General features: G+C 42.0%; 1 protein-coding gene across 2 annotated transcripts in view; it reads right to left on the bottom strand.

The window, feature by feature from the left end:
• Positions 1-23,844, bottom strand: part of SND1 (staphylococcal nuclease and tudor domain containing 1) — a 413,629-nt gene that overhangs the window by 254,491 nt on the left and 135,294 nt on the right. For both annotated transcript variants that reach the window (XM_080819055.1, XM_080819056.1), the window contains exon 11: positions 11,126-11,215. In XM_080819055.1, coding sequence (XP_080675181.1) covers positions 11,126-11,215 — 90 coding nt within the window. The remainder of the gene's footprint in view (positions 1-11,125; positions 11,216-23,844) is intronic.

Below are 23,844 nucleotides of genomic sequence, written 5' to 3'. Positions count from 1 at the left end.
ACAGATGCTGCGTATTTTTGATTATGAAGTAAAGACACAGAAATAGCCACAGACCAGACCTCTAGCACTAGGGAAGGACTGCTCAGGCAGCCACAGGAAGACTTCAAAGAGCAAGCTGACAGTGAGGGCTGGACCACACAAGGCATCGAGCGTACTACCATCGATCCAGTGGAGAGGTGAGTTCATGGTCATAACCCATATACAGGAAACCAAGAGAAAAACATACTTATTCTATGTATTTTTAATGCTTTCATTTGTCTCTCATGCCTAAAGTTTCACTGAAATCAGGATCAAAGTCTTTATGAGTGTTAGGAAATCAAAGAAAGCAGGTGACAAGGAAACTAGCTCCAAAGCTTAGAACTACAGGGTGAGCTTTCCATATCACTTCTCTATATCCAGATATCCCCACTCTTTCTTAAGACCTTCCAGGTACCAGTTTACAAATCCCACCTCTTCTGTGAAGACTTAATGGGGATTGAAACTGATTGCTGACACTAGGGACCAAGAGCTGAAGAAAAGACAAGGTCTTTGCCCTATCTGAGAGAGGTCGAACTGGGAATTGCTCCTGAAGAAGGGGGCACAAAAGTATACTAAGAGGACAGAGAGCTCAGACTTCACATGGGGAGCCAGGAATCCAGGACAATAGTAAGATTCTTAGAGAAAAATAAGTGTGAAGGCAAGAAGCTGTGAAAAGGCTTGGTCATGTCTATGTAATGGGGAGAAGTTCTTTGTGATGTATTATATGGACAGTAGAGTAGAAGGTAAGACTGGAAATAAAGGCAAGATCCTCAAAGGACGTTATGATATTTTATATACAACTGCCTTTCCTTTGATTTTATGTTCACTGAAAGAATGAAATGCTTTTCTGCAGACATCTGGGGGTCCCCAGAGTTTGTGAAAGGAAAAGGAGTATGTACGCACGCAGAAAGCAATCTGACCGATGATGTGAAAGACTGCGAAGACCCCAAGGAGCAGACCAACCACCTAAGGTGATTCAATTGAGATACAAGGAGCAAACAGACTACCATTCACCGGGAGAACTGCCAAAACAAAGATCTAAAAGAGCTAACTGTGGAAAAATCAGGCTAACTTAGGATGAGGAGACTTGTGGATGCTAATGTTCAGGACAATGGGCAGGGGAGACATTGTTGAAGACCAACAACAAAGGTAGCCAAGGCCATCTGTGGGCAGGGAAGAAAAATCACATGGAGGCCATGAGCTGTATTTTGTACATAACAGATGTCACCTGTTTGCTGGAATCTGTATTTGAGTACCCAGTGGTCAGCAGCTGGAAACAGATCCGTGGGAAGAGAAAGAAGTTACGAGTGGAAACATTCCTAAGAGTCAGCAGTACGTGCCAATAGCTGAAGTCAGTAAGTGCACAAGGTCACACATCAGGTGATACTTCTCCTGTTTCCGAAAGACAGTGATGATCTGTACAATCCACATTAATGTTAATCCCGTAGTGCTAAAAGACACATTTCTGTTGTCTCACCAGTTATTCCATTCTGTTCCTATTCAACTTCACATATTTTTGATGTAATCTTGTCCTAGTTAGACTGTAAGCAACTTGTGACACAGAACACATTTTACTCATCTTTACTTCACCTCCATAAAGGTACCTAATAACCATATGTGCCTTTTCTAAAATATTAATTCCACCAGAACTGTTGTTTTGTAAGGCTCTAGCCTCAATGCCTAGAATAAGGTATGGCACATAGTAGTGGCTCAAAAAAATATCTGCTAAATGAATAAAAATCAACTGATTTCACTAGGCTATCACCTCTGTCCTCCTTAACGTATCAAATGATTAGGCATGACCAAAGCTTCAGAGACTGAGTCCTCGAAAAGAATAAATCCACTTGAGCTTTTTCTTCACAAGAAGACTACATGCTCATCTGCCCAGCCCAGTCCAGTCCAAACAAACACACCTGTTGAAACCAGAAGAAGAGAAAAGGCAAAACTGCAGAAAAAATTCCTGGCTCAAAAAGGCCGGACTGAAGACAAAACCTGAGATTCCTATAGTTACCGAAGGCAATGCAGGCATAGCTCTGCAGGCAAACTTTAGACATGGTGCTTCAGAAGAAACTTGCAATTACTCCTAATGTTCTATTCATCAGCCTTGAATGGGATGAGCATGGTTCATCAAAAGCTACAGCCAGGAATGATTCCCTCCCAGAGCATGCCATGTTTCAAAATGCTGCTAATTACTGAAGTTGAAGTGACTGAGGCCCCGACTATGGCAGCCTTCTTAAGTGGACAGCAGCATTCATCCTCCAAGGAAGGGAAACAGAACAAGTGTGAGGGTGAGCCGACAGACAAAACTAAAAGCATGCTCTCAAGTCTAGTCAATTACTCTACAGCAACTGTCAGCTGGCCTGGAGACAACAATGCATAAAGCCAAGATCAGTAAGGACAAAAGAATAAACACAAATATAAAAAGCAAGATAAGACAGGCAGGGGAGGGGCCCAGAGGTGAAAGAACATCACACATTCAAACCCTTTTCTGTGGATCAGTTTTGCAAAGGAGCTGGTTACCAAAGTACAGACCCAGAAACAAGAACTCCAACCAAGAGCCGAGTGGCCAGATACATGAAGAAGCTCACCTACTTTCCTGCTGTATCACTTTCCTAGGGCTGCAGTAACAAATTCCACAAATTGGTTGGCTTAAAACAGCAAAAATCCATTCTCACAGTTCTGGATATTTCAGGTTTAAAATTAAGTTTTTGACAGGGAAATGCTCCCTCTGAAGGCTGAGGGGAAGAATCTCTCCTTGCCATTTCCTAGCTTCTGGTGGCTCTTGGCCATCCCTGGCATTCCTTGCCTTGCAATCGCGTCACTTCAATCTCCACCTCCATTGTCACATGGACTTCTGTTTATCTCTGTGTCCCATCCCCTTCTGATGAGGGTACCAGTCACTGGGTGGCAGCCCACCTGACCCAGTCTAGTATGATCTCATTTTAAATTATACCTGGAAAGACCCTATTCCCAATAAGATCATCTTCGAAGGTTCCAAATGGGCACGGATTCTGGGGGACACTGTTTAGCCCACTATGCTTATCATCATGAAAACGCCAGGAAAGACTGCCCCAGTCAGCCATCTCCAAGAGAGAGAATTGCAGCACTTTACAAATACCTGAAAATTTGCCAGAGAAAAGATAACTAGCAAGTGAAAACAAGAAGGCAGTTCCGGGTATTAATAAAAGAACTTGTTTCAGATAAGAGCACAAAACCTCACTCAGATTTTAAACACACTAAAACAAGGAGCTTAGAACTACATGGCCCCAACTATGAAGATACAGCCCTAAAACACCATTTCTTTCCCCCAACTGTGAAGAGTTGACGGAACTCCCACCTTAGAGCCAACAGACGCTTGCGTATACTACTACCTTCTTGTACACGCACAGGTTGTTCAAACCCTCGGGAAAGAAATACACAAGCAATCAGGAGTATTAGCCTAACTCTCTGAACATTTAAAAAAAAAAAAAAAAAGCAGAGGTCACACATAAAGAAACCCTGGAAAGTCGATGCTTAAAAATGTAACTCACCGACCCTGAATGATGTGTTATTTTGCAACCATACAACATTTTTGTTTAAGATTTTTTTCTTATTAGAAAAGTTGTATGTACTATCTCCGTACAGATCCTTTTAAGAAGAAACTACTGAAGAAAAAAATATTGAGAGAAGATAGCAAGAGTTGAGTTTCCTTTCCAACTGAACACATCTATAACCTGTCTCACCTGACACTTTTCTACGACATAAGATACTCTGCACACTATCATAGAGCCCAACTGCAAAAGAATCCATTCTCTGTGAACCAGGAGGTATAGGAAGTTCGAAGATTTGCAATTCAGCACATTTTGTAAGGTTTTTGGCACATAAGGGTTATTTTTAAAGAGGGAAAAAAAGCCTGTCCTCTCCCTACCCCCAAACACAGCTGAGCTGATTCAGCACAAATCTCCCCCTAAAATAAAATCCTAGTTTGCAGAGAATAAGCATGGAAAGTTCCAGCCCCAAGGACGACATTTCAGAAACCTAGCTGGAAAGATCAGGAGTGGGTGGCTTAAGAGAGACTGGCCACAAATCATGTTCTAAACGTAAGAACTAGCACCAGAAAACTGTGAGCAACTTGGGAGTCCAGGGAAGAAAGTCTTGAATAATAAGCAATGTAATATATGAGTACTACCCAGAGATATGAGAATCTCAAGGATTCTGGTAGCTAGCGAATCATTTCCCACAGGTGAGCATACAGAAATTTCCAGGAATGCAGTTGGAGGTTTTCGTTTCTTCATTTAACTTAAAGATGCTTTCTGAAAAGGATATTACAATAGACATTATTCAAACACTACACTTCACCCAGAAGCAACGTGCTCAGTTCCACACCCTGATGGCCCCCAAGGCACAGAGGTACTTTGCACAACCTACAGATCAAACACTCAAGTGCTCATTACCAAAAAGAGCATTTGGGTGGCAGCAGGTAGAAAGCTACCTTGCCCAGAACAGCCAAATTTCCAGAGACAACTCTACAGTTTTGTTAATTACCTTCACCAGACAAGGGAACTAAAGTGTCAAGGATCGTTCCCCAAACCCACAGGATTAAAGGGCATCCAGATGACTCCCAGTCTCCAGTGCACACTGACACATGTCTAAGTGGGATAAGGCTTACTAGAAAAAAGCATGGTCAGAAATTATGAGTCATTCGAAACATCTCCTGATTTGGTGAATATCTACAGTCATTTATTCAAAAAATTTACAGCCACGTTGATGGTAACAGCTGGCACAGAGAAGGCAAGGACAAGCAACCTTGTATAAACCTGTCAATTTAAATCACAATGCATTCACCACCTTAGGGCCTGTTTTTTTTTGTTAATGTAAAGGACTTTTCCATAGCATGAGTGAATCAAATTAGTATGAAATGGGAAATGTGGAGATGACAAAGGGTATGTTTATAAAACCAAACTAAAATACATCAGAGGTAATTAAGAACAAAAATCCCCAGACTGCCAGCTTTGCACTTAACACAGCTGATTAAGCAACACACGGCAAAAGACAGAACTTACGAGTGTTTTTAGGGAAAAGGACAGCCCTGTTAAATAGCTAGCAAGGAGTGAAGGAGATCCTCCTCAAGAAAGCTCCAGGCCCTTGAAGAGCTTTCACAGGCTGAGTGAAAAACCGCTTCTGCTAAGGAATGTCATTCCAAGTACCTTCAAAGATCTGTCCTTGCACAGGAAAAGAGCACTGAGAGTGCTCCTCATCCCCTCCCTGGCTCTGGGCCAAGACGAAAAAGCAACCTGACCTTTCCTTTCTCCCAGATGCTCCCAAGTCACACCTATGCCAAGAGATCAAAGAGAAAAGGAAATCAATCTTCAGCACTGGGTTAGCAATGTTACCCATGACCTCACACTGTCTGTGTAACTAGCAGAAGAACATGTAATCTGACACAGGTTTCTCTGAAGAACAATTTGATAAAACATCACTTCACAGGGACATCTCAAAGACTAATGAGATCATGTCTAGAGGGCTGAAGGCACTCCGTGGGCTGATCTATGGTGCTCTTACCACCTGCTGATATCTGTAGACCAGGATAACACAACGAAAGAGAATCAACTTCTTGTAGCACATAAGGTATGTGTTATATACAAGAATGGACATTGCCCCCAAAAAGACCGTGACCCTGGCTATCTGTATTATTCAATACACACAACATGGAAGTGGGACCTTCTAGATGGCCTTTAATTTAGCATAGCAACTAAATCCATAGACACCTGGATAAAACACTTAATTTCTATGAGCTTCCGTGTCTTTACCTGTAAAAATAGGAATGCATACAAACATCTTGGGATGGAGGTGAAAATTAAGTAAAATTAAGTAAAAATGAAAATATTCAGTGCTTACCATGAGGAGACTATTCCATAAATGACAGCCCTGACCCTGTTATGCTCAAATGAGCATTATGTGAAATGTCTTAAGAAGCCTGTCTAGTTCACAGTACAAACTGCAGGTTCCAGGAGTCTTGGTGAGAGGGCATCTGAGACAAGCCATGAAAATCATACAGAGGTGTTCACCACATCGCAAATGAGCCACATCTTCTATAGCTGGCATCCCAAGGAAGCAAGGCTTTTAACAGTAGTTGGGTTGCCAACCAGTTCTTAAAGCACATTAACCCAGAATGGAGGGAAGATCATTTACATATATTATCAAAGATTTCCAGATTGACTTGAGAGTCCAAACATGAAGAGAAAATCTTGTGCTACTCCTTCCATGTCTGGCTAACCCTAGGCAAATCAGGTAGGGTCTATTTCTAGCTCCCTGAATATATTCTTATCTGGGTCCACACAGCCTTCATCCTAATGCTCCCATTTTCCCCTAATTTAGAAGAAATTTATAAACTGTACATACTGAGCCCCGGGGTGGTGAGCAAACAAATGTGGGCCCCAGAAGGCCTAATATAATGAATCTGATGAGAGAAATTAACACAAAATACAGTAAGATGTGAAAAATTATGTACAAATTTCAGAAAGGGGGTTGTTCAGGGCCAACTTCCCGAGGAAGTCACGTTTAAATTGAATCTGAAGGATAATTATGAGATAAATAAGGGGAAAGGAGGACAAAGAGAGCATCCCAAACAGGACAAACTGCAAGTGCAAATGCCCAGAGGTGAGAGCAGGAGGCATTTCACACACCTAAGGAAGGCAGGCCAGAAAGGTGGGCGGGAGGAGGCAGATGAGATAAGGGTAGGGAATTCCTTCTAGGAAGTAAGCTGGAACCAGATTATGCTGGACCTTGTAGGCCACAGAAAGCAACTAGAAGCCAAAAGTCTGTCATTGGTCAAAGTTCCCTTCAGCTGCAGGTACAGAACAGACTGGAGTGGGAAAGAATGGCTGCAGGTTCCAGGAGTCTCAGTAAGAGGGCATCTGAGACAAGGCAGCAGCAGCACAATGGAAGGAAAAAGAAGCACACACATCTACACAGCAGGGGTTGGTGGGGGACTGGGGTTGGGGGGTAAAGGAAGAGGGGGTATCAAAGATGTCTCTGAAAGCAACAGCAAGGCATGATAACGGCGTGATTTCCAGAACACTGGATGGGTCCGGAGTTCCTGACAGAATACTATGAGTTCAGACTTGTGAATCTTGGTGCAAAGGAAGATAATTTCCATCTACCCCAAAGAGCTCATTGCCCTCAAAGTACAAACTTCAGTAAAGAAAGCTTTCCAAAAGAGAAGAATCATCTAATGCAATATGAATTTGAAATAACTGCCACTATTATTTATAGCCCAATAACTCCCCAAATGTCTGCATTTATCAAGAAAAACACTCCATTTTAAGTGCCTAAAAAAGAGTCAGCCTAGTTCATAGAACAAATTTTGATGGCATGAAAGCCAAAGTCGGCAGTTAGTTTACAAATGAGCTTCATCTCCAAAATCTGCTTATTCAACAAATACTGGCAAAAACATTTAGGGAGCACACACATATTTTTGGGCTGAGGAGTCTGGAGACAGTAGAAGCCTGGACTGAGCAGACTGTGCCAGGGCTGAGGCTTCTATGCACTCTTGCTTCTTGAAATCCCATCCCCTCTACACACTCATTTTTGACCCCTCAATTGTCCAAGCAAGTTACAAGTCCAAACACAACAGTTCCCATGGTGATGGAAATTGTACAATTAAGAGACAGGAGTTATAGTGATTCATATGTCATTTGTAAATGCTGTATTACATGGAAATAAAATACTTCAAGATTCTACTTTAGAGATTCTATGAGACAGCTGGAGAAAATTCCCAGTGAAGATCCCAGTTATTATTACCTTCTTCCACTGAGAACAAAATGATTTAGGCACACAAACTCTGCCTGTCAATGGGCTGACCTTCTCTAAGCATTAAAAACAATATACATACACAGAAAGACACTGCTCCTGCTACTAGAAGAGGACTGTCGCCCTGGTTATTTTAGGACATCCATCTTTTACACCGTCTTTTACACACCTAGGATATCATGCCACAAAACAAAAGACATATGAAAGTTACCATGGATTCCCTTTCTCCACTATGTTATTGGGGCCATGAAGAACCCCAGAAGAAATCAGCAAGACCGTTCTTCACCAGGCATATTCCTTAGTCAAGATTTTAGTGAGAGCACAGATGGCAGATGGTAAACAGAGGATGGGGAGGGAATTCTACCAGGCAGTATGGCAATTCAGACAGCTTCTGAAACACTTCCAAGATACACACGTATTCTTCCACGTCTCCCTCAAACCAGAGAATACACAAACATACATTTTACACAACACACAGACACTTTACACATACACAAACTGCGTGAGAAGACCCTCATTTTGTGGAAGCTGGACACTTGATGCCACATCTAACCAGATACCACTCAAATCTGTGCAATGGGAGGATGTCCGTCAAAGTAGCTGCACATTGATTCACATACCCGACCTCAGAGCCAGTTTAAAAAAAAAAAGAAAAGAAAAGGAACTGCTAGATTCTATTAAAAAGCAGCACTATTAAACAAAACAACACAACTTACCTGAGTGGCATCTGGAAAAACATGAAAGGTTAGTATCATCCTAGATTCTTATAAAAACCCCATGAGACAGGGAAGGCAAATGATATTCCCAGTTCACAAGTGATGAAACCAAGGCTCAGAGAGGTGTGTGGTTATTTTAATCAAGGCACTTAGCCAGAATTAAATCTTGGGAGTGAATCAAAGTGAACTTCCATAACTGAAATGGAGACCATTGAATCTAACAAAGCGACCTTACCAGTTTACCTTCAATCTTATTTCTCTACATTCTAGAAACTCCTTGAAACTGTCATATTATAGACTCTCTGGGATGGTCAAATAATAGTCTGGGCAGAGAAGATGATTTTACCTCCATTACCTTGCTTAAGCTGTGACAGGCTGCCCTAATCAGCTTTCGTGCGCAGAGGCACAGAGGCACACACACTCCCTCTCCGTGCCCCTTAATCACCACGTGCCATGCCAAGCAGCTGCAGAGGTCTGAAGGGAATTGGCAGAAATGTGCAATGATGTGCTAGGGCCCCCCCACCCCCGAGGCAGCAACTGCCCTGCCTGCTCCCAGACTCGAGAGAAAACATGGGTGTTCGCTGTCACAACTGACGGGCCCAGAAGACAGGCAAGTGGTTTCAGGTGGTGAGTCAGGAAAAGCAGTTTGCATCAGGAATGTTCCAGCCCAGCAGAGCTGAGCAGCATCCTACTCCCTGTGCAGGGATACAGTATTTATCATTTATACAATGTCACCGTGGGAGACAAACTTGGGCTCAGCACAAATTGAATCCAATCAACTCTTACGCAGAAGAATCAGTAAACAAGGCTTCTCCCACCAAGAAGGAACCTAATTGCTTAAGAACTGCCACCTTATCTGGCATTTGAGGTCAGTCCTTCTATACTGAGATACAGGTCTTTGCAAAGGGCTGGCACATGGTCTGAGAGCAGAACCCAGGGCTAACCTTCCAGGACCACTCAGCAGCGGCTGCAATAAGCTGTGGTCCAGGTTCCCAGGCATGAGACAGAACCAGGTGAGGGCAACATGCAAAGAAGCCGGGGGGATGTCCTAACACACTGTGTGCAAAGAGCTGCACAGGACTGAGGGAAGGGCTGCACCCCCCCAACACTCCCCTCAGGTTAATTTTGGATGGATTTCCAGAGAAATCCAGCTTTTGAGGAATTCCTTGTTTGCTTCTATGCTATTGTTTATGAGCCGGCAAATGAGTGATAGAATATAAAACTTGGTGAAATAGAGATGTCGACATTAGATCAGATAACAGAAGATCTAGAAATTGAAAGAGGCTTAAAGCCATCATTCTCACTACATTTCATGAATGAATACAGTATTCTGTCAAGTTTTATACAATGACAAATGAGCCTCTTCTCTGAAGGAACCTGAGGAGATTAAACAGTCATTTTAGGGAATCCAGTTTCGTTTCCCTACTTCAAAATTAGCAATTTTATCCCATGCCAACTTTAAGAACCTCTTTGCTGTAATTTATATTTCTAGTGACTATGGTATATAATAAAACTGGTTATGTTTGTGACAGACTACTTCAGCATTAGTTCAAAAGCCAGAGCCTTATGAAACCTGTCACATCATTAAAAATCCGCATTTAGGTAAAGAATGTTAATGTGGCACTGATGTGTGTTAAGGCCAGACATATAGCAGAATGGCCTTATCCTTCTCAAGATGTAAGAAAATTTGGCCCAAAACATGGTATTTTCCCAGAAGAATCCTCACTGAAGCAAAGTATAGAAAAGGCAAATCACAGTCCCTCTCTGAAAAGACTTCCATCAACCGCCATCAAAGGAACCACACCACTCATTTCCTTTGTTCATCAAGGACACAGGCACCTGCCCAGGATATTTAGGGTGGGGAGTCAGGGAAAAAATAGGCAATGCTCAGAGGCTCACTCTCAGGCTCTCAAAAATGGCACGTTCTGCAGCTTGTCATAGAATATATGCTCTAAGAACACAAGGAGATGCACTCTTTGGGCCTCTGGGCTGTTGCACCAGACCAGAAAGTCACTGCACTGCACCATAGGCTCCAAAGGAACTACTGGGAAACCACACAGTCCTTCCCCGGCAAGGTTGCCCTAGCACCTGCCACAGAAGCTACAGGAAGTATGAGCAGCTGAAGAAGTGGGGGCAGCATATGCCCCAGAGTGCATTTCAGTAAGCATACTTCCGTTCCAGGAGAGCCCCCTTCTCAACATCCAACCTATTCCTCAGAAGGGAGGCAGAAAAGCCCGGCAACCTTCCTTCAATAGCATATCCCGCGGCACTGACTTTTAATGGAGGTGGCTGAAGAGAACAAGGGAGCCAAGGAAATGAAGCTCAGGGCAATATGCAATTATTGAAACTGGAATTGAGCCTGGACCCTGGAAAAAACATGCTGTGAGAGCTTTGGCAATCACACTGTGGTCAGGGCCCCAATTTTAAATCTCTCCCACGGGATACCACTTCCTGAGACACAGGCACGCCCCTCGTCATATCAAAGTAATTCCGCTTGACTTGGCAGAGGGGTGTCATCTGCTGGTCTATGGGATTCCATCACAAGGGCCCAGCTTAAAACGATCCCCAACCATTTGTAAATATGTTTCTGTCCCATTTACCTTTTTCCCAATAAGCTTCTTTCGAAGAAATTCCCGGGCTTCAAACATGTAGGGAATGTCATATAGGGGACGTAGTTTCTTGTTCTTATCCTAAAAGAAAAACAAAGTATCACATCAGAAATGAAAAACAAACATTAAAAAAACCCACAGATGAACACAGCTAACAAAACAAAATTACTAGAATACATCTGAAATATGCTACCTCCCAGTATCACAAATATTAGCTAAGTGCCAATACACAGGAAATGATTAATAGCTATTTGGATGGAATGCTTTATAGCGAATAAGATCATCTTTTTCATACCACAGACTCAAAAATAAGTAATGAAATGTTTGTAATTATCTAAACTGGAAACAACCACGTGTTAATCAACGAGGAAAAGACCTATATAAACTGTGGGATAGAAGCAGCTCAGTAAGTATTAGGGCCCTTCAAATATTTATAGATAAACTATGAATCTAGCTCTATTATTCTTTAAGCCATTAAGGATCCACCAACTCTTAGCCTCACACAAAGCTCTGTGTAAATATATGTTATAATCCTAGATTCAAAATTCTTGCAACCTAACGGAGTAATACAAGAAAAGCTATGACAGGGCAACAGATATGAAATGGCAAAACAAAGCAGTTTGGACTAAGTGCTAAACTGTGTGATAGAGACTAGGGACTAAGTGCTATCAGAGTTCAGGGAAGTGGAAAGAAAGAAGTAATCAGGAAATGTTTCACTGACAAGGTGACATGGTTTCATTGACTTAATATGAGTTTACAGCGTAAGAAAAAACTAGAAAGGAAATTAGAGTTGAAAAAAACAGAACAAGCTAAAGGAGGCAGGAAAAAATAGTATTTCAACACAACATGCACACACATGAACATCAACATACACAATTCTTTCATTATCTTGCAGGTCCCAGACTTCCCCCCAAAGAGGTTACTGTTCTAAGCAATGTAACTTTTAGAGAATACGGGAGAAAGCTCTAGAGGAGCTTGACAAAGAGAGAATGGATAGGAACTAAAGTGATACGAGAAGCATTTTAAGAAATGAATGAACAAAGGTGCCTGGATGGCTCAATCGGATAAGTGTCTGCCTTTGGCTCAGGTCATGATGCCAGGGTCCTAAGACTCCCTGCTCAACTGGAAATATGCTTCTCCCTCTCTCGGTGCCCCTCTCCCTCTTTAATAAATAAAATCTCATGAAAAGGAAGGAAGGAAGGAAAGGAGGGAGGGAGGAAGGAAGAACAAATGAACAGAATGGATAGAGGGAATAAAAGAAGAAGAATCCAACAAATGATGACATGCATATGAAGTCAAGAGAAGTTTGCCTTTTGATGGGGGTTGTGGAGGGCTGGGCGATGTTACAAGAAATACAGAGATGCTGGCTAGATTGCTAGGTCTGATTAATGTCTCTCCCCAGCTAGCCCCTAAGTTCCACAAGAACAGAGATCCTGCCCATTTCTGTTATTATGTGACCCTGGAAACAAGCAGAGTGCCTCCTCTCTACAGTACATGCTCAAAAAATAGTTGGGATGAACTAACTACAAAAGAAATAGCAAAATTACATATACACAGAAATCAAGTGTGTTAGAAGAACAGAACTACATGTACAGATTTCAGAATCCCTAGGACCCAGATCATGGTGGGGGGGGGGGGGCGCGGAATTCACAAATAAAAAGAAAATCAAGGACTAATTAACCCAGAGTTGTACAGCTGCTTACCCATCCTATATACTTAGCCCACCTAGCCTTTCCTCTTTAATATTTTTTTATTAACATATAATGTATTACTTGTCCCAGGGGTACAGGTCTGTGCATCATTAGGCTTACACATTTCACAGCACTCACCATAGCACATACCCTCCCCATGTCCATAACCCAGCCACCCTATCCCTCCCCCTCCACCCCCCAGCAACCCTCAGTGTTTCGTGAGATTAAGAGTCTCTTATGGTTTGCCTCCCTCCTGATCGCATTTTGTTTCATTTTTTCCCTCCCTAACCCCCACAACCCTCTGCCCTGCCTCTCAAATTCCTCATATCAGAGATAATGTGATAATTGTCTTTCTGACTTATTTCACTTAGCATAATACCCTCTAGTTCCATCCACGTCGTTGCAAATGGCAAGATTTCATTTTTTATGGCTGCATAATATTCCACTGTGTGTATATACACCACATCTTCTTTATCCATTCATCTGTTGATGGACATCTAGGTTCTTTCCACAGTTTCTGGCCTTACCTCTTTATAATCCTCTCTATACTGAAAGAGGTATTCAAGTTATTTTCTTAAATAGCTAACTACTCCTAAATAAAGAAGCTGTATCATTTTAATACCCCATGTTTAAACTAATCCTAATGACAATATTGAGGTCAAGGGAATTGAAATAGGTGTCTCCTCCTATACCCTAACCAAGCCTTGGTGTCCAGAATGCAGCATATAAACAATTCATTGACATCACCAAGAAAAATCTCTATGAGAATACACAGAATTGAGTTTGAGTTCCACATTCTTTATCCCACTGCCTTCTAGCTCCTCTGGTGAAAACAATAGTAACAACAAGGTGGCAGCAGCATTCCAGCACTCGGTGTTCTTCTTGGAGGTTAAGGAGGTATGTTCAGAAATGAAGGCGAGCTCCTATTCCTTCTTGAATGTGTGGGACTCCACATGCTCTTAAGGGGAACAACAAGATTGCCACACTTGGATCAAATTCCCAGGGTGTCACAATCACAGTCTAATAAGTGAGGGATGGCCCTAAACATGAAGTTTTTTGCAGGGAAAAAAAAAAAAAAAGATCAAAACAGGATACACGAGGGTTGCTGGGGTAACACAAGGGCAAATATACAGGATTATGGATATTTTTTAAACATCCAGGCAGCCAAATCAAAATAGGAGTCACTCCTGAGGAGCTAAGTATAATATATAAGCCATAAAATAGAGTTTATGATGACAGTCAATGATACAGTAAGAATGCTTGCTCGACCAAAGATTCTAGGTGCCAATAATGAACGGTATTTTTAATAATGACAAAAATCAACGGTTATCAGAATCAACCTTCGGGAAAGAAGAAATGCCAATGATAATTTATGTTCACCATGCAATGGAAGACAATCTGTTTAGAGAGAGTATTTGTGTTACTACACAAGCCTAAGTGAACAACATTATAAACAGTGAAGTAAACAAAATATTGACAATTACCTCGCCTCGCCTCATGATTTATCACAGAACCTGAATGTGTGAACCTTATCCTACTTATTCCGAAACACCACAGAGATCATAAGGCAGTATGACTTGACTGAATTCTGAAACAATGAGTGAAAGCTAAGAAATAATAGCTTTAACAAATATTCAAATGAAGATCACGAGATGAGGCATACATAAATGAGTGAAAATGACTATCTGAACAAGAAAGACACTCAACAGAACTGGCCCAAGACAAAATGCTCTCAGAAGAATGAAAGAAAATAGAGAGTATATCGAGAAACATCCCAATAAAAATCCAGGCAACTTCTGAATGATTATATGTCTGTCATGAAGCTAGAAAAGAACTAATAGCACAAGCAGAAAACAAGGTATCACAAGTGAAAACAGAATGATCTTGTTACTCTAACCCTTCAGAACTAGTAGCTATTGACATCTGCAAACATCTTACAAGAGAGATATTAGAAGTCCCTAGGAAACCACAAAATAAAAGCAATTCCTCCAAATTACCAGGTACATAAAAGCCTTTGAAATCTCTAAGAGGCAATTGAGGTATGGAATGTATTCTGAGAAAACAGGACTTTAGCGGGATCTTGCCTGCTAAAAAGGACTGTCTAGTTTAGATTCTAATTTACACAGAAATATTTTTTTTTAAATAAAAGCAAAAGAGAATGCTTGCTTTATTTGGTGGGCAGATAATACAAAAACCAATTATGTGCTGTAATCACTGTTCATCCTGAGAAATGACGTTGTATGTAGGCCCTGCAATGACTCACACATTAGAGATAACTTCAATTATCTGTACTTCTCACTCGTTTGGAGAGGGAGGCCCAACACCCACATCTCAGCATCTAAAAACCCACTTGGCATTTTTACAGGAAGTTATATTTGGCTGGTTGCCAAAATGTGGTTGCTGCTCAATGCTCACTTGGAGGGAATGGATGAAATCTCCAATCAAGGCCTTATATTCAACCTCCAGCTTTGGGTTTCAACCTCAGGCCAAATTTTATCTAGCTCCTCCTGTAGCAAAATTCTAATGCCCCAGAGATACTGCAGGATTTCTTAAACAAGGCTTAAAAAACAAACCACAGCAGGGGGTGGGGGGTGGGGCGGAGAAGAGCCTAATAAATGTGGTTCCACTAAAATTAAAAGCAGTTCTTTACTGAAAACACTTAATGAGCAAAGTTGACAGGCCAAAGTACAAAGGTATAGTAGCTGATGACTGAAACAGATACAGAAAAAGCTCAGGAGGAGGAGAGGGAGCTCAGCACTGAGCCACAGCTGTCATGTGATCAGGGTAGGCCTTACAGGGCGCATTAGAGTTTAATAAAGACTTAAGGAAGGTACAGGATGGAGCCATCTGGAGAAGGGCAGGGAGAATGCCCAATGCAAAGACCCTGTGTTAGAAGCATGCCTGGTGGGTTCAAGGAGCAGCGAAGACATGACTGTAGCTACTACAATGGGTACTGATGAGGGATGGGTAATGGGAAAAAGAAAAGAAGCAAGGGGAAAGAAATGGGTTTGAGGATGAGTACACGAGACTTCCAGCTTTCTCTGTGACGTTTTCTGTCTTTGAAAGAAAGAGAAAAAGAGGATCTGAAGAATACGTGGTCTAATACCAAGACTGAAAAAGGAATGCCTGTTATACTATTCTATAATGTTGGAATTTTTTTTAAGTGAAAAATATTCAGGGTTAGGAAACCCCAAACCTTGTTTGGTCAACATTTTCCCTTTGCTCACAATATTTTACTTCAGAGGAATAAAATATGAAACAATGGTCATTCTTTTCCTCATAAAAGATGCATTAAATTCCACTTTTTCCCTCCAAAAAAAAAAAAAAAAGTTCATAAATGTATCCTTCCACAAGGCAGAACGGAATAACTTAACTACAAATGTGCTCTCAAATAACCAGGGTCAAAAACAAGTTTGATTTTTATTTTTAGTAGGAGACTTGAACTATAATAATATTAATTAAAGTAGCCAAGCAGAATTGTACTCTATGAAGATCTTAAAACTGACTGTTGAACTAAAATAAGAACAGACATGATCAGATTAAAATGGATAAAATCTCCAACAGTAAATAATGGACCAGTCCCAGCTGCCCTGCCACACACACCATTTTAATAAACAAAGGCTGCTATTTCCATTTGAATTATAGACTGAACATAGGAACATTATCACATGCCCTGGGCATATTTACAATCAAGAACCTTTCAATTCCCTTGGCAGCCAGGAGACACTATCCACGGGGATATCCACTATTTTATCGTCCTTAGCCCATAGAGTAGCATATTTTTAATAAAGGTGGTCAGTTAACTAGAAAGCTATAGTCGGCACCAGGGGAAAGGTTCAAAATTGTAACTGCCTTGGCCAAGTGGAAGTCAGCTTGTACCACTCTCTCTAAAGGAATATATACATTAAGCGCGTATACAAACATTTCTCTAGGAGTTGTCTCATAAAAAAAAAGATACTTATTTCCCAATTAGCTTCATTTCATTCTGCCAAAGTATCTCTTGAAGGTAAACAGAGTCTATTAAAGAGACACGGTCTGCGTAAGTCCCAAATCCACAACGCAATACATTTCATACATATCCCCAGGAAATAAAGACGGAATGGTAAACAACAGAAACTTAAACTGCAGGGGGAGGGAAGCGATTATAAAAATTCACAGGTATAAGACCGGAGTGGGCTAATCTTTCAACCCCATGATTATGCCCCTGAAGTGTTTCATTGCTTCTACGGGTCCCTCAAATTTCTCAATTTTTCTGACAACCATATTTGATCTTGCTGATACCGTGTTTAAGGATCTAATAACATGTATGAAAAACACTGGAACTTAATGTTTGATAATCAATGCTATTATAAATGATGAGGTTCAAGCTGGAGTCTGAGAGAACAGTAGAAACAGGAAGGTCATTTTGACCTTATCCCTACCCTTCTCCCCTCCAACAGGTCAGGTCATAAAACCTCACGGGAGAGATGGCCTTCCTATATCCGGAGGAAGGGAAAAAAAATATCCTTATTGCCAAAGAAAAGATAACACTACAAAGAATCCAAACCAACAGGTCTTGACACTTTCCTCATACTCTTTCACCTATCATATTTCTACCCAGCAGTCCATTCTTCATTGACCTAACATAAAAACACTCAGGTCTATTTCTCAGAGTCTTTCTTCTCTTTTTTAATTTCTTTTTTTTTTTTTAAGATTTTATTTATTTCTTTGACAGAGAGAGAGACAGCGAGAGAGGGAACACAAGCAGGGGGAGTGGGAGAAGAAGCAGGCTTCCTGCTGAGCAGGGAGCCCAATGTGGGGCTCAATCCCAGGACCCTGAGATCATGACCACAACTGAAGACAGACGCTTAACAACTGAGCCACCCAGGTGCCCCGAGTCTTTATTTTCTTATGAAAGCTCCCATGTCACATAAAACTTAAATAAATCTTCATGTTTTTTTCCTATTAATCTGTCTTTGTCAGTTTAATTTTAGGACCCATACAGGGACACTTTGGGGGAAGGAACTTTCCTCCCCTACAGTAACAACCCTATCACCCCTACAACAACCCTATCAAGCAGGCTGAATGCTGACAGCAATGCTCCCTGGATCGTGGGGGCGAGGAGTAGAATTCCAATTGTACAGCAAGGAAAGGAAACGCTCCTAGCTCATGTAACAGGTCACAGAAGAGCTGGGATTCCAGACGCAGCTATCTCAGAGGCCCATGCTCACTGTTGGTGGGTGGGACACTATACTTCGGGCTTGTTATTTCCAAAAAGCAATCATCGCCTGTCAGTGGTTGTCACATTTTGGTGTGCCTAAGGATCACTGGGGAGCTTGTAAACATGCAGACTGCCAGGCCCCCATTAGATACTGTGATTCAGTAAGTCTGGCATGTGATTACCATAATTCTGTGTTTTTAATAAGCAGCAAGAAGGTCTGTGGGCCACACCTTGAAAATGGTGCTGTATATACCGAGTGCCCAGTCCCATTTAAAAAAATGGCAAGAAAAGGAGGTTAAAGGTTTTAAGAGTCAGAAAGCAATACTGCAGTGCTTAATGGCAAACAGTTAAACAAAAATAAACAAGTAAATCACTGGAGAATCGAAGTGCATCTCTATATACGTAGCTGAAAGTAACTCAACACACTCCCTAAACTTCTACATGGATAAAACAACTTAAAACGTTTTAGTCACAGGGACGAAACAAGATTTTCAAATATTCCGCAAGTCCAGCTGTAAGAAGATGGAATGTGGAACCCGAGAATCAAGAAAGAAAACCAACCTGCCCACGGGCAAGGACCAGCCAAAGAGGGTGTATCCTCTCTCCTGTCTGCCTGTCCTCAGACACACAGTGGTCTAGACCTAGACTAGCCACGGTGACAACAGAAAAGAGGGAGTGACAGTTCCCCCAAACAGGCCCAGTCACAGCCTGGCAAGCTGCCAGGAAAACGGCTTCACGGCATCCAAAGAGGGAAAGCAGCCGAGCAGATCTCGGCAGCCTCGTGTCCTTGAAGGGACTTGCCCGTCATCTGCAGTGCACAGCATATGATTATGTTCCACAGGAACCTGCACATCCCAAAATTAAAGTACCATTTTCAAGACCATCATGAAAGGGGGGAAAAATGCGTCCGGAGATTGCTCTTCTAACTCAATTACATTAGTCAACTATGAGCACTTTCAGAAGGACTTGCTATTTATTGCTCAGATGCAATAAGGCTGAGGGAGGTAAGGGGGGGGCAAGAAGCCAAATATCAGGACTTTTTTCCCCCAAGACCCTGTCAAGGCTTTAAGAATAAATCCTTTAAAGGCTCTAAGGGCTCCAAAACCATTATCCAAGCGCAAAACCATTATCCAAGCGCCAAACCATATGGGGTCCCTTCACTTGGCTGCAAATACTTCTGCCGGCATAGGAGGGAATGAAAGAAAAGAGCAGCAGTACCCGTCACAGACCTCAAGGCTAAAGAATGCCAAAGCTCACAAGTCAGAAGCTGTGCGATCCACAGCAAAGCTGTTCCTGGACCCCGAAGAAAACTGAAAATAAAAGTGACTCTGGAGCCCTGCCCCGTCGTCTTCTCCCTGCATAGAGACGGCTTCCAACAAGCAAGAGGGCAAAATCTTTTCCCCCACTCACCAACTGCTCTGAAAATAGAAGTCTGCTCCAAGGGGGCAGTAAGTCTGGGCCACCTTTCCTAGAGGAATAGTGAGGATTCTGCCGATAAGACTGAGATAATGAGACAGAGAGGGCATCAGATCCTTGAAGAGAACAAAGCTCAAGTTCACTACTCCTGAAGTCAGAGACGAAAGAGCCGCCCTGGACTTTGAAATCGAACACTCCTCTTAAGCATGTGATGGCAACAAATGATCAAGAGTAAGTATGCAGCTTGTTGCTGACCAACAGAGTAAGAGCCTGGGCTCTAAACAACGATTCTGCCACCAGCAGCTCCTGGCTGCTCCTGTGCCTCAGTTTCCTCCTTATAAGCAGCAATTTAAAGAATTACCTGGCATTATACAAGTGAAAAGAGTGGGAAGCAGGCAAAATTCTTTCAAAACCCTGTAAAAATCATAAAAGGGCTAGATATATTAGTACAAATTAAGGCAACTCCAAATTCACATTCAAAGAACATTTTAGGTAATGTAAACTCCACCGGAAAACCAAATCTACACTTTCAGTGTTATGAAGAAGCAAAGCTACTTAGTTAAGTTTTACAACATCTAACATGGATGTTAGCAAGAGCTAAAACGTCAAGAGACAGAAGAGATAAGCCAAAGCAACAGCACTAATCACTTTCTGCCTTGTTATTACTGCAGTTTAATTACTCCATATCAGTCTTACCTTCCCTACCAGACCACACAAGGAAAGATCACTGTGAGAGAAAAAAAGATCTTTACGTTGCCCAGAAAGTGCCTAGCATAGTGCCATATTCCTAGAAAATTCAACATACTGAGAGAATAAAATGAGGAAAAACAGAAAGTCCTATCTAAAAGATTTATTTTTTAAAACTCAAACTGTACTTCTTGTGATTACAGAAATAAATGGAACTGGTTAATAAACATTAAGTGCACTTAAGGGGGGGGTGAGGGGAGACAATTACCGCTGTAGGTTCATACCACTGCCAGCAGAGTCACTGAATGAATGCTCCCCATACAACACTACTGGAAGGTAAATTACTTCTCATGTCTCTACCTTCTGGCCAGTATTACCAAGTAAGATGCTATACTACACAAATGGCATTACTGAATAATGATTAAAAAGATTCCAGGCTAGATAGCTCACTGTACCAAACTATAAAATCGAGGCTCTCTGTAAGCAGTGATGCAAAAGTAATATTCTAACTGCTGTGTGTAATGTTGGAAAAAACAAGTGTACAAAATCCAAATAATCGGTCTGTTCTCTTTTGACCTGGCTGAGAATTTAAAGCAATCTTCTGTTCTCTCTGCAAGTCTGACATAATGAATTCTATTACTTACAATCTTTGAAGAAGAAAGAAAATACTCTTGATCATTAGCTAATGGTTACCAGAAATCCTTATAAGAGCACATAACACCACTCAGAATTTAAGTAAAGCTGAACTGATATTTTTAAAATATCAAGTGTGACAATTCAACACTTAAAATAAGTAATACTGAACTACAACATAAAAGATTTCCTAATGAGGAATCAAAGTACCAGAGCACCCCTTCCCTAACTCATAAATTGGAGATTAAACTTAAGCCTAGACAAGAGCATGCGCTGGGGTGATGTTTCCGGTGGCTAAAATGAGAGAAAAGAGAAGACCAGGGGAAGACTGCAGGACCCTTCCTAGGTTCTGGAAACTGATCTGCAACAATCCTAACAGGTGCATCGTGATGCTGAATGACACACGCGCTCTTCGTTTGCTGTTCAAATGAACAAATAGGGCTGGGAAGAAATAAAAAATAATGAGCGACTCTCTAGTAGGGCCTCCTTCTACGGAGCTAGGAGTTCTGAAGACTGATTGCAAACATGAATCAACGTTGACATAGGAAACCCCTTCATTGGAAAGAACACAAAAAGTGTGCAAATAAGAAACCAGAGTTTAAAAGCGGAAGGGAAAATGGAGCAGGGAAAAAGCATCTTCAAGGACAAAAGCAGGCCTGGAGGTCTGCGAGGTAATGGAAACCAGCAGGGACCGGTATATCACAACTGGCTCTTCCCTTCTGGAACTGCTTTCCTTTTCACTAGAAGCTCATAATTAACCAGTTGGCCCCAAATCATGTTTTCTAGTAATGGAGAAATCTCCCACATTTCTTACCCTTCATCCCCAGGCTAAAAATGGAGAGCCAATGCCCTCAGAAGAGACAACCCCGTTACTTAAAGTACAGGCTACATGCCAGATGAAACCCATCCAGCATGGTGACGTGCCACAAGCCCTCCCACAGTTCTAGAAGGGGAGGAAGGAAAAGGAGGAAAAGAAAATAAATCTCTTACAATAGGAAACCAATTTTCTCTGTAACAGACCACAGGATCAGGGAAGCCCATTCAGAAGATAATTTTTTGTTAGAGAAATGTTTCTCTGTGAATGCCTCTCCTTCTTCACCATATTAAAAAATAATTATTAAAGTTTCTTCCTGGAACAACACAGAAGAGAAAATGATGCTGGATATGACACCATTATTTAGCTGGTGCCAGTGGAACCTTCAATTGAGCCAGATTTCCAGTCAAATTTGTGCAATAAATTGTGATGCATTTCAAAAACTGAGACTGAATTATGTAAGTGCACGGCTTAAGGTCTCCCTTTAGACACTGAGCTTCTGCCTTGCCAGTTGCATCACTCCAAGGTCTAAATCAGGCTGCCAGGTCTACTGCCACATATTTTATCCACCAAATTCAAAGTACTCTCAGTGTGGGTTTAATTCACTAAAACAAGGCCTATGCCTTCAGGACAGGTATCATTCTAGCCCTACAGAACAAAGAGGATTCTCTTTTACTCTACAGCCTACCTGCCATCAATCAGAAAACGACAACATTTATCAGTCACTACAACCATGGAGAAACACAGGTGAATCAAGTTCCCAGAACCGTGAACAGCACGGACACTGCCCAGCTGGCAAGGCAATTCTTTCTAGAGACATCACGCCTTGCCCCACCAGAGGAAGAGACCTTGACAAGGCTGAATCCAGACTTGCTAGAAGTTGCTCCGGGGAAAGAGACTGTCCTTTCACCCAACCTGGAATAAACACAGTCAGAAAGGGATTGAAGTTACTCTGTACCAGTCATTTGCACCTAATGTGCAAGCTTTCCAGTGACTAGAGCCCCAGAAGAGTCGGGTGAGGGCACGAGGGCCTGAGTAGGGGGGCTCCCACTCTGAGCTTTGCAACAGGGGTGATCATCCATGGCTCTGTTGTCCAGCTGAGACCGGTACCTTGGTCACTGCGAATGCAGTTTAAGCTCCTGTTTTCTGTCACATCACTCGAAATTCCCTGGTTCTTCTAGCCACAAACAAAACTTTAATTGTGCCTAGTTAATGTTTTTATGTCAATCACATCACCATCCCATTGTGACAACCACATGCTTACTGTTCCTACTGCCGGCCTTCTGACTTAACTCCCTAACGCAGAGGGATGGCTCCACTCTCAATTCCTCCAACACTCTGTTAAAAAGCAAAACAAACATCCCAAACCATGTGAATGCCTACTATGTGCTTGGTACTTTAAAAATTATTTCTAATCCCTACAGTAACCAATTAAGCTGGAATGACTAGTTTGCTCAAATAAGATGCCCAGAGAAAAAACATGCTCAAGATAACATATGTCAGAGCAGAAGATCCCAAAAAAGATCTATCCGGCCCCAGAGCCCATACCAGTTTCTCTCTTTCATCTCCCCCAATACTACTGAGATGGCAAGGACGGACAGATTACCCACAGGCTTTTCGCTCCCGTCTGGTTCCACAGCCAATCCGCCACAGACCTGAAAAGGTCAATTCATTTCAGCAAGTACTGCATGCCCACCCAAAGCCACCAGCTCCTGGAAAGCTCATCGAGATTAAGTAAGTTGGACACAGTATTTGTGCCAGTTATGAAGCTACTGTCACTCAGTTTCAAACCTAACCTTTTTTAAATTCCACTTTGTGATGCTGAGATGGGAAAACTGCCAAGCACGTTTCTGCTTTGCCAGCTGGTTCCCTGTTAGGCTCTGCCAATAGGAGATGTTAGCAGGAGAATGGACAGGAAGAAGGGACAAACTCTTTCTTATTCCTGTCAGCTTCTCTAGAGCTACACTTCTTCCCCTCAGCAATGGCAGTTTGTTCCAGGAGCAGTAACTGATTCCAGCTTACAGTTTGCCCAACACTCCCAGAAGTCGTCTCATCCTACCTCCTCAGATTCTCCAGAACCAATCAACCAGGAGCCCCTCCTGGCAGGTCTGGATCTCAGCTCTGCAGTGTTTCTCCGTCAAGCTCAGAGACAAAAACATCAGCTCAACAGAGGCCAGCAACCCCCTTCCATTGGGTCCATCCTCAAATCTCTAAGTTTTCATATTCCAATGTTTTATTCGTCCTCCCAACCCCACAGGCAGTAGCTGCA

The sequence above is a fragment of the Martes martes genome, assembly GCF_963455335.1.
Source record: "Martes martes genome assembly, chromosome: 11".
Lineage (NCBI taxonomy): Eukaryota > Metazoa > Chordata > Mammalia > Carnivora > Mustelidae > Martes > Martes martes.
Note: the sequence above shows the minus strand (reverse complement) of the source record. Positions and strands in the feature narration are given on the sequence as shown.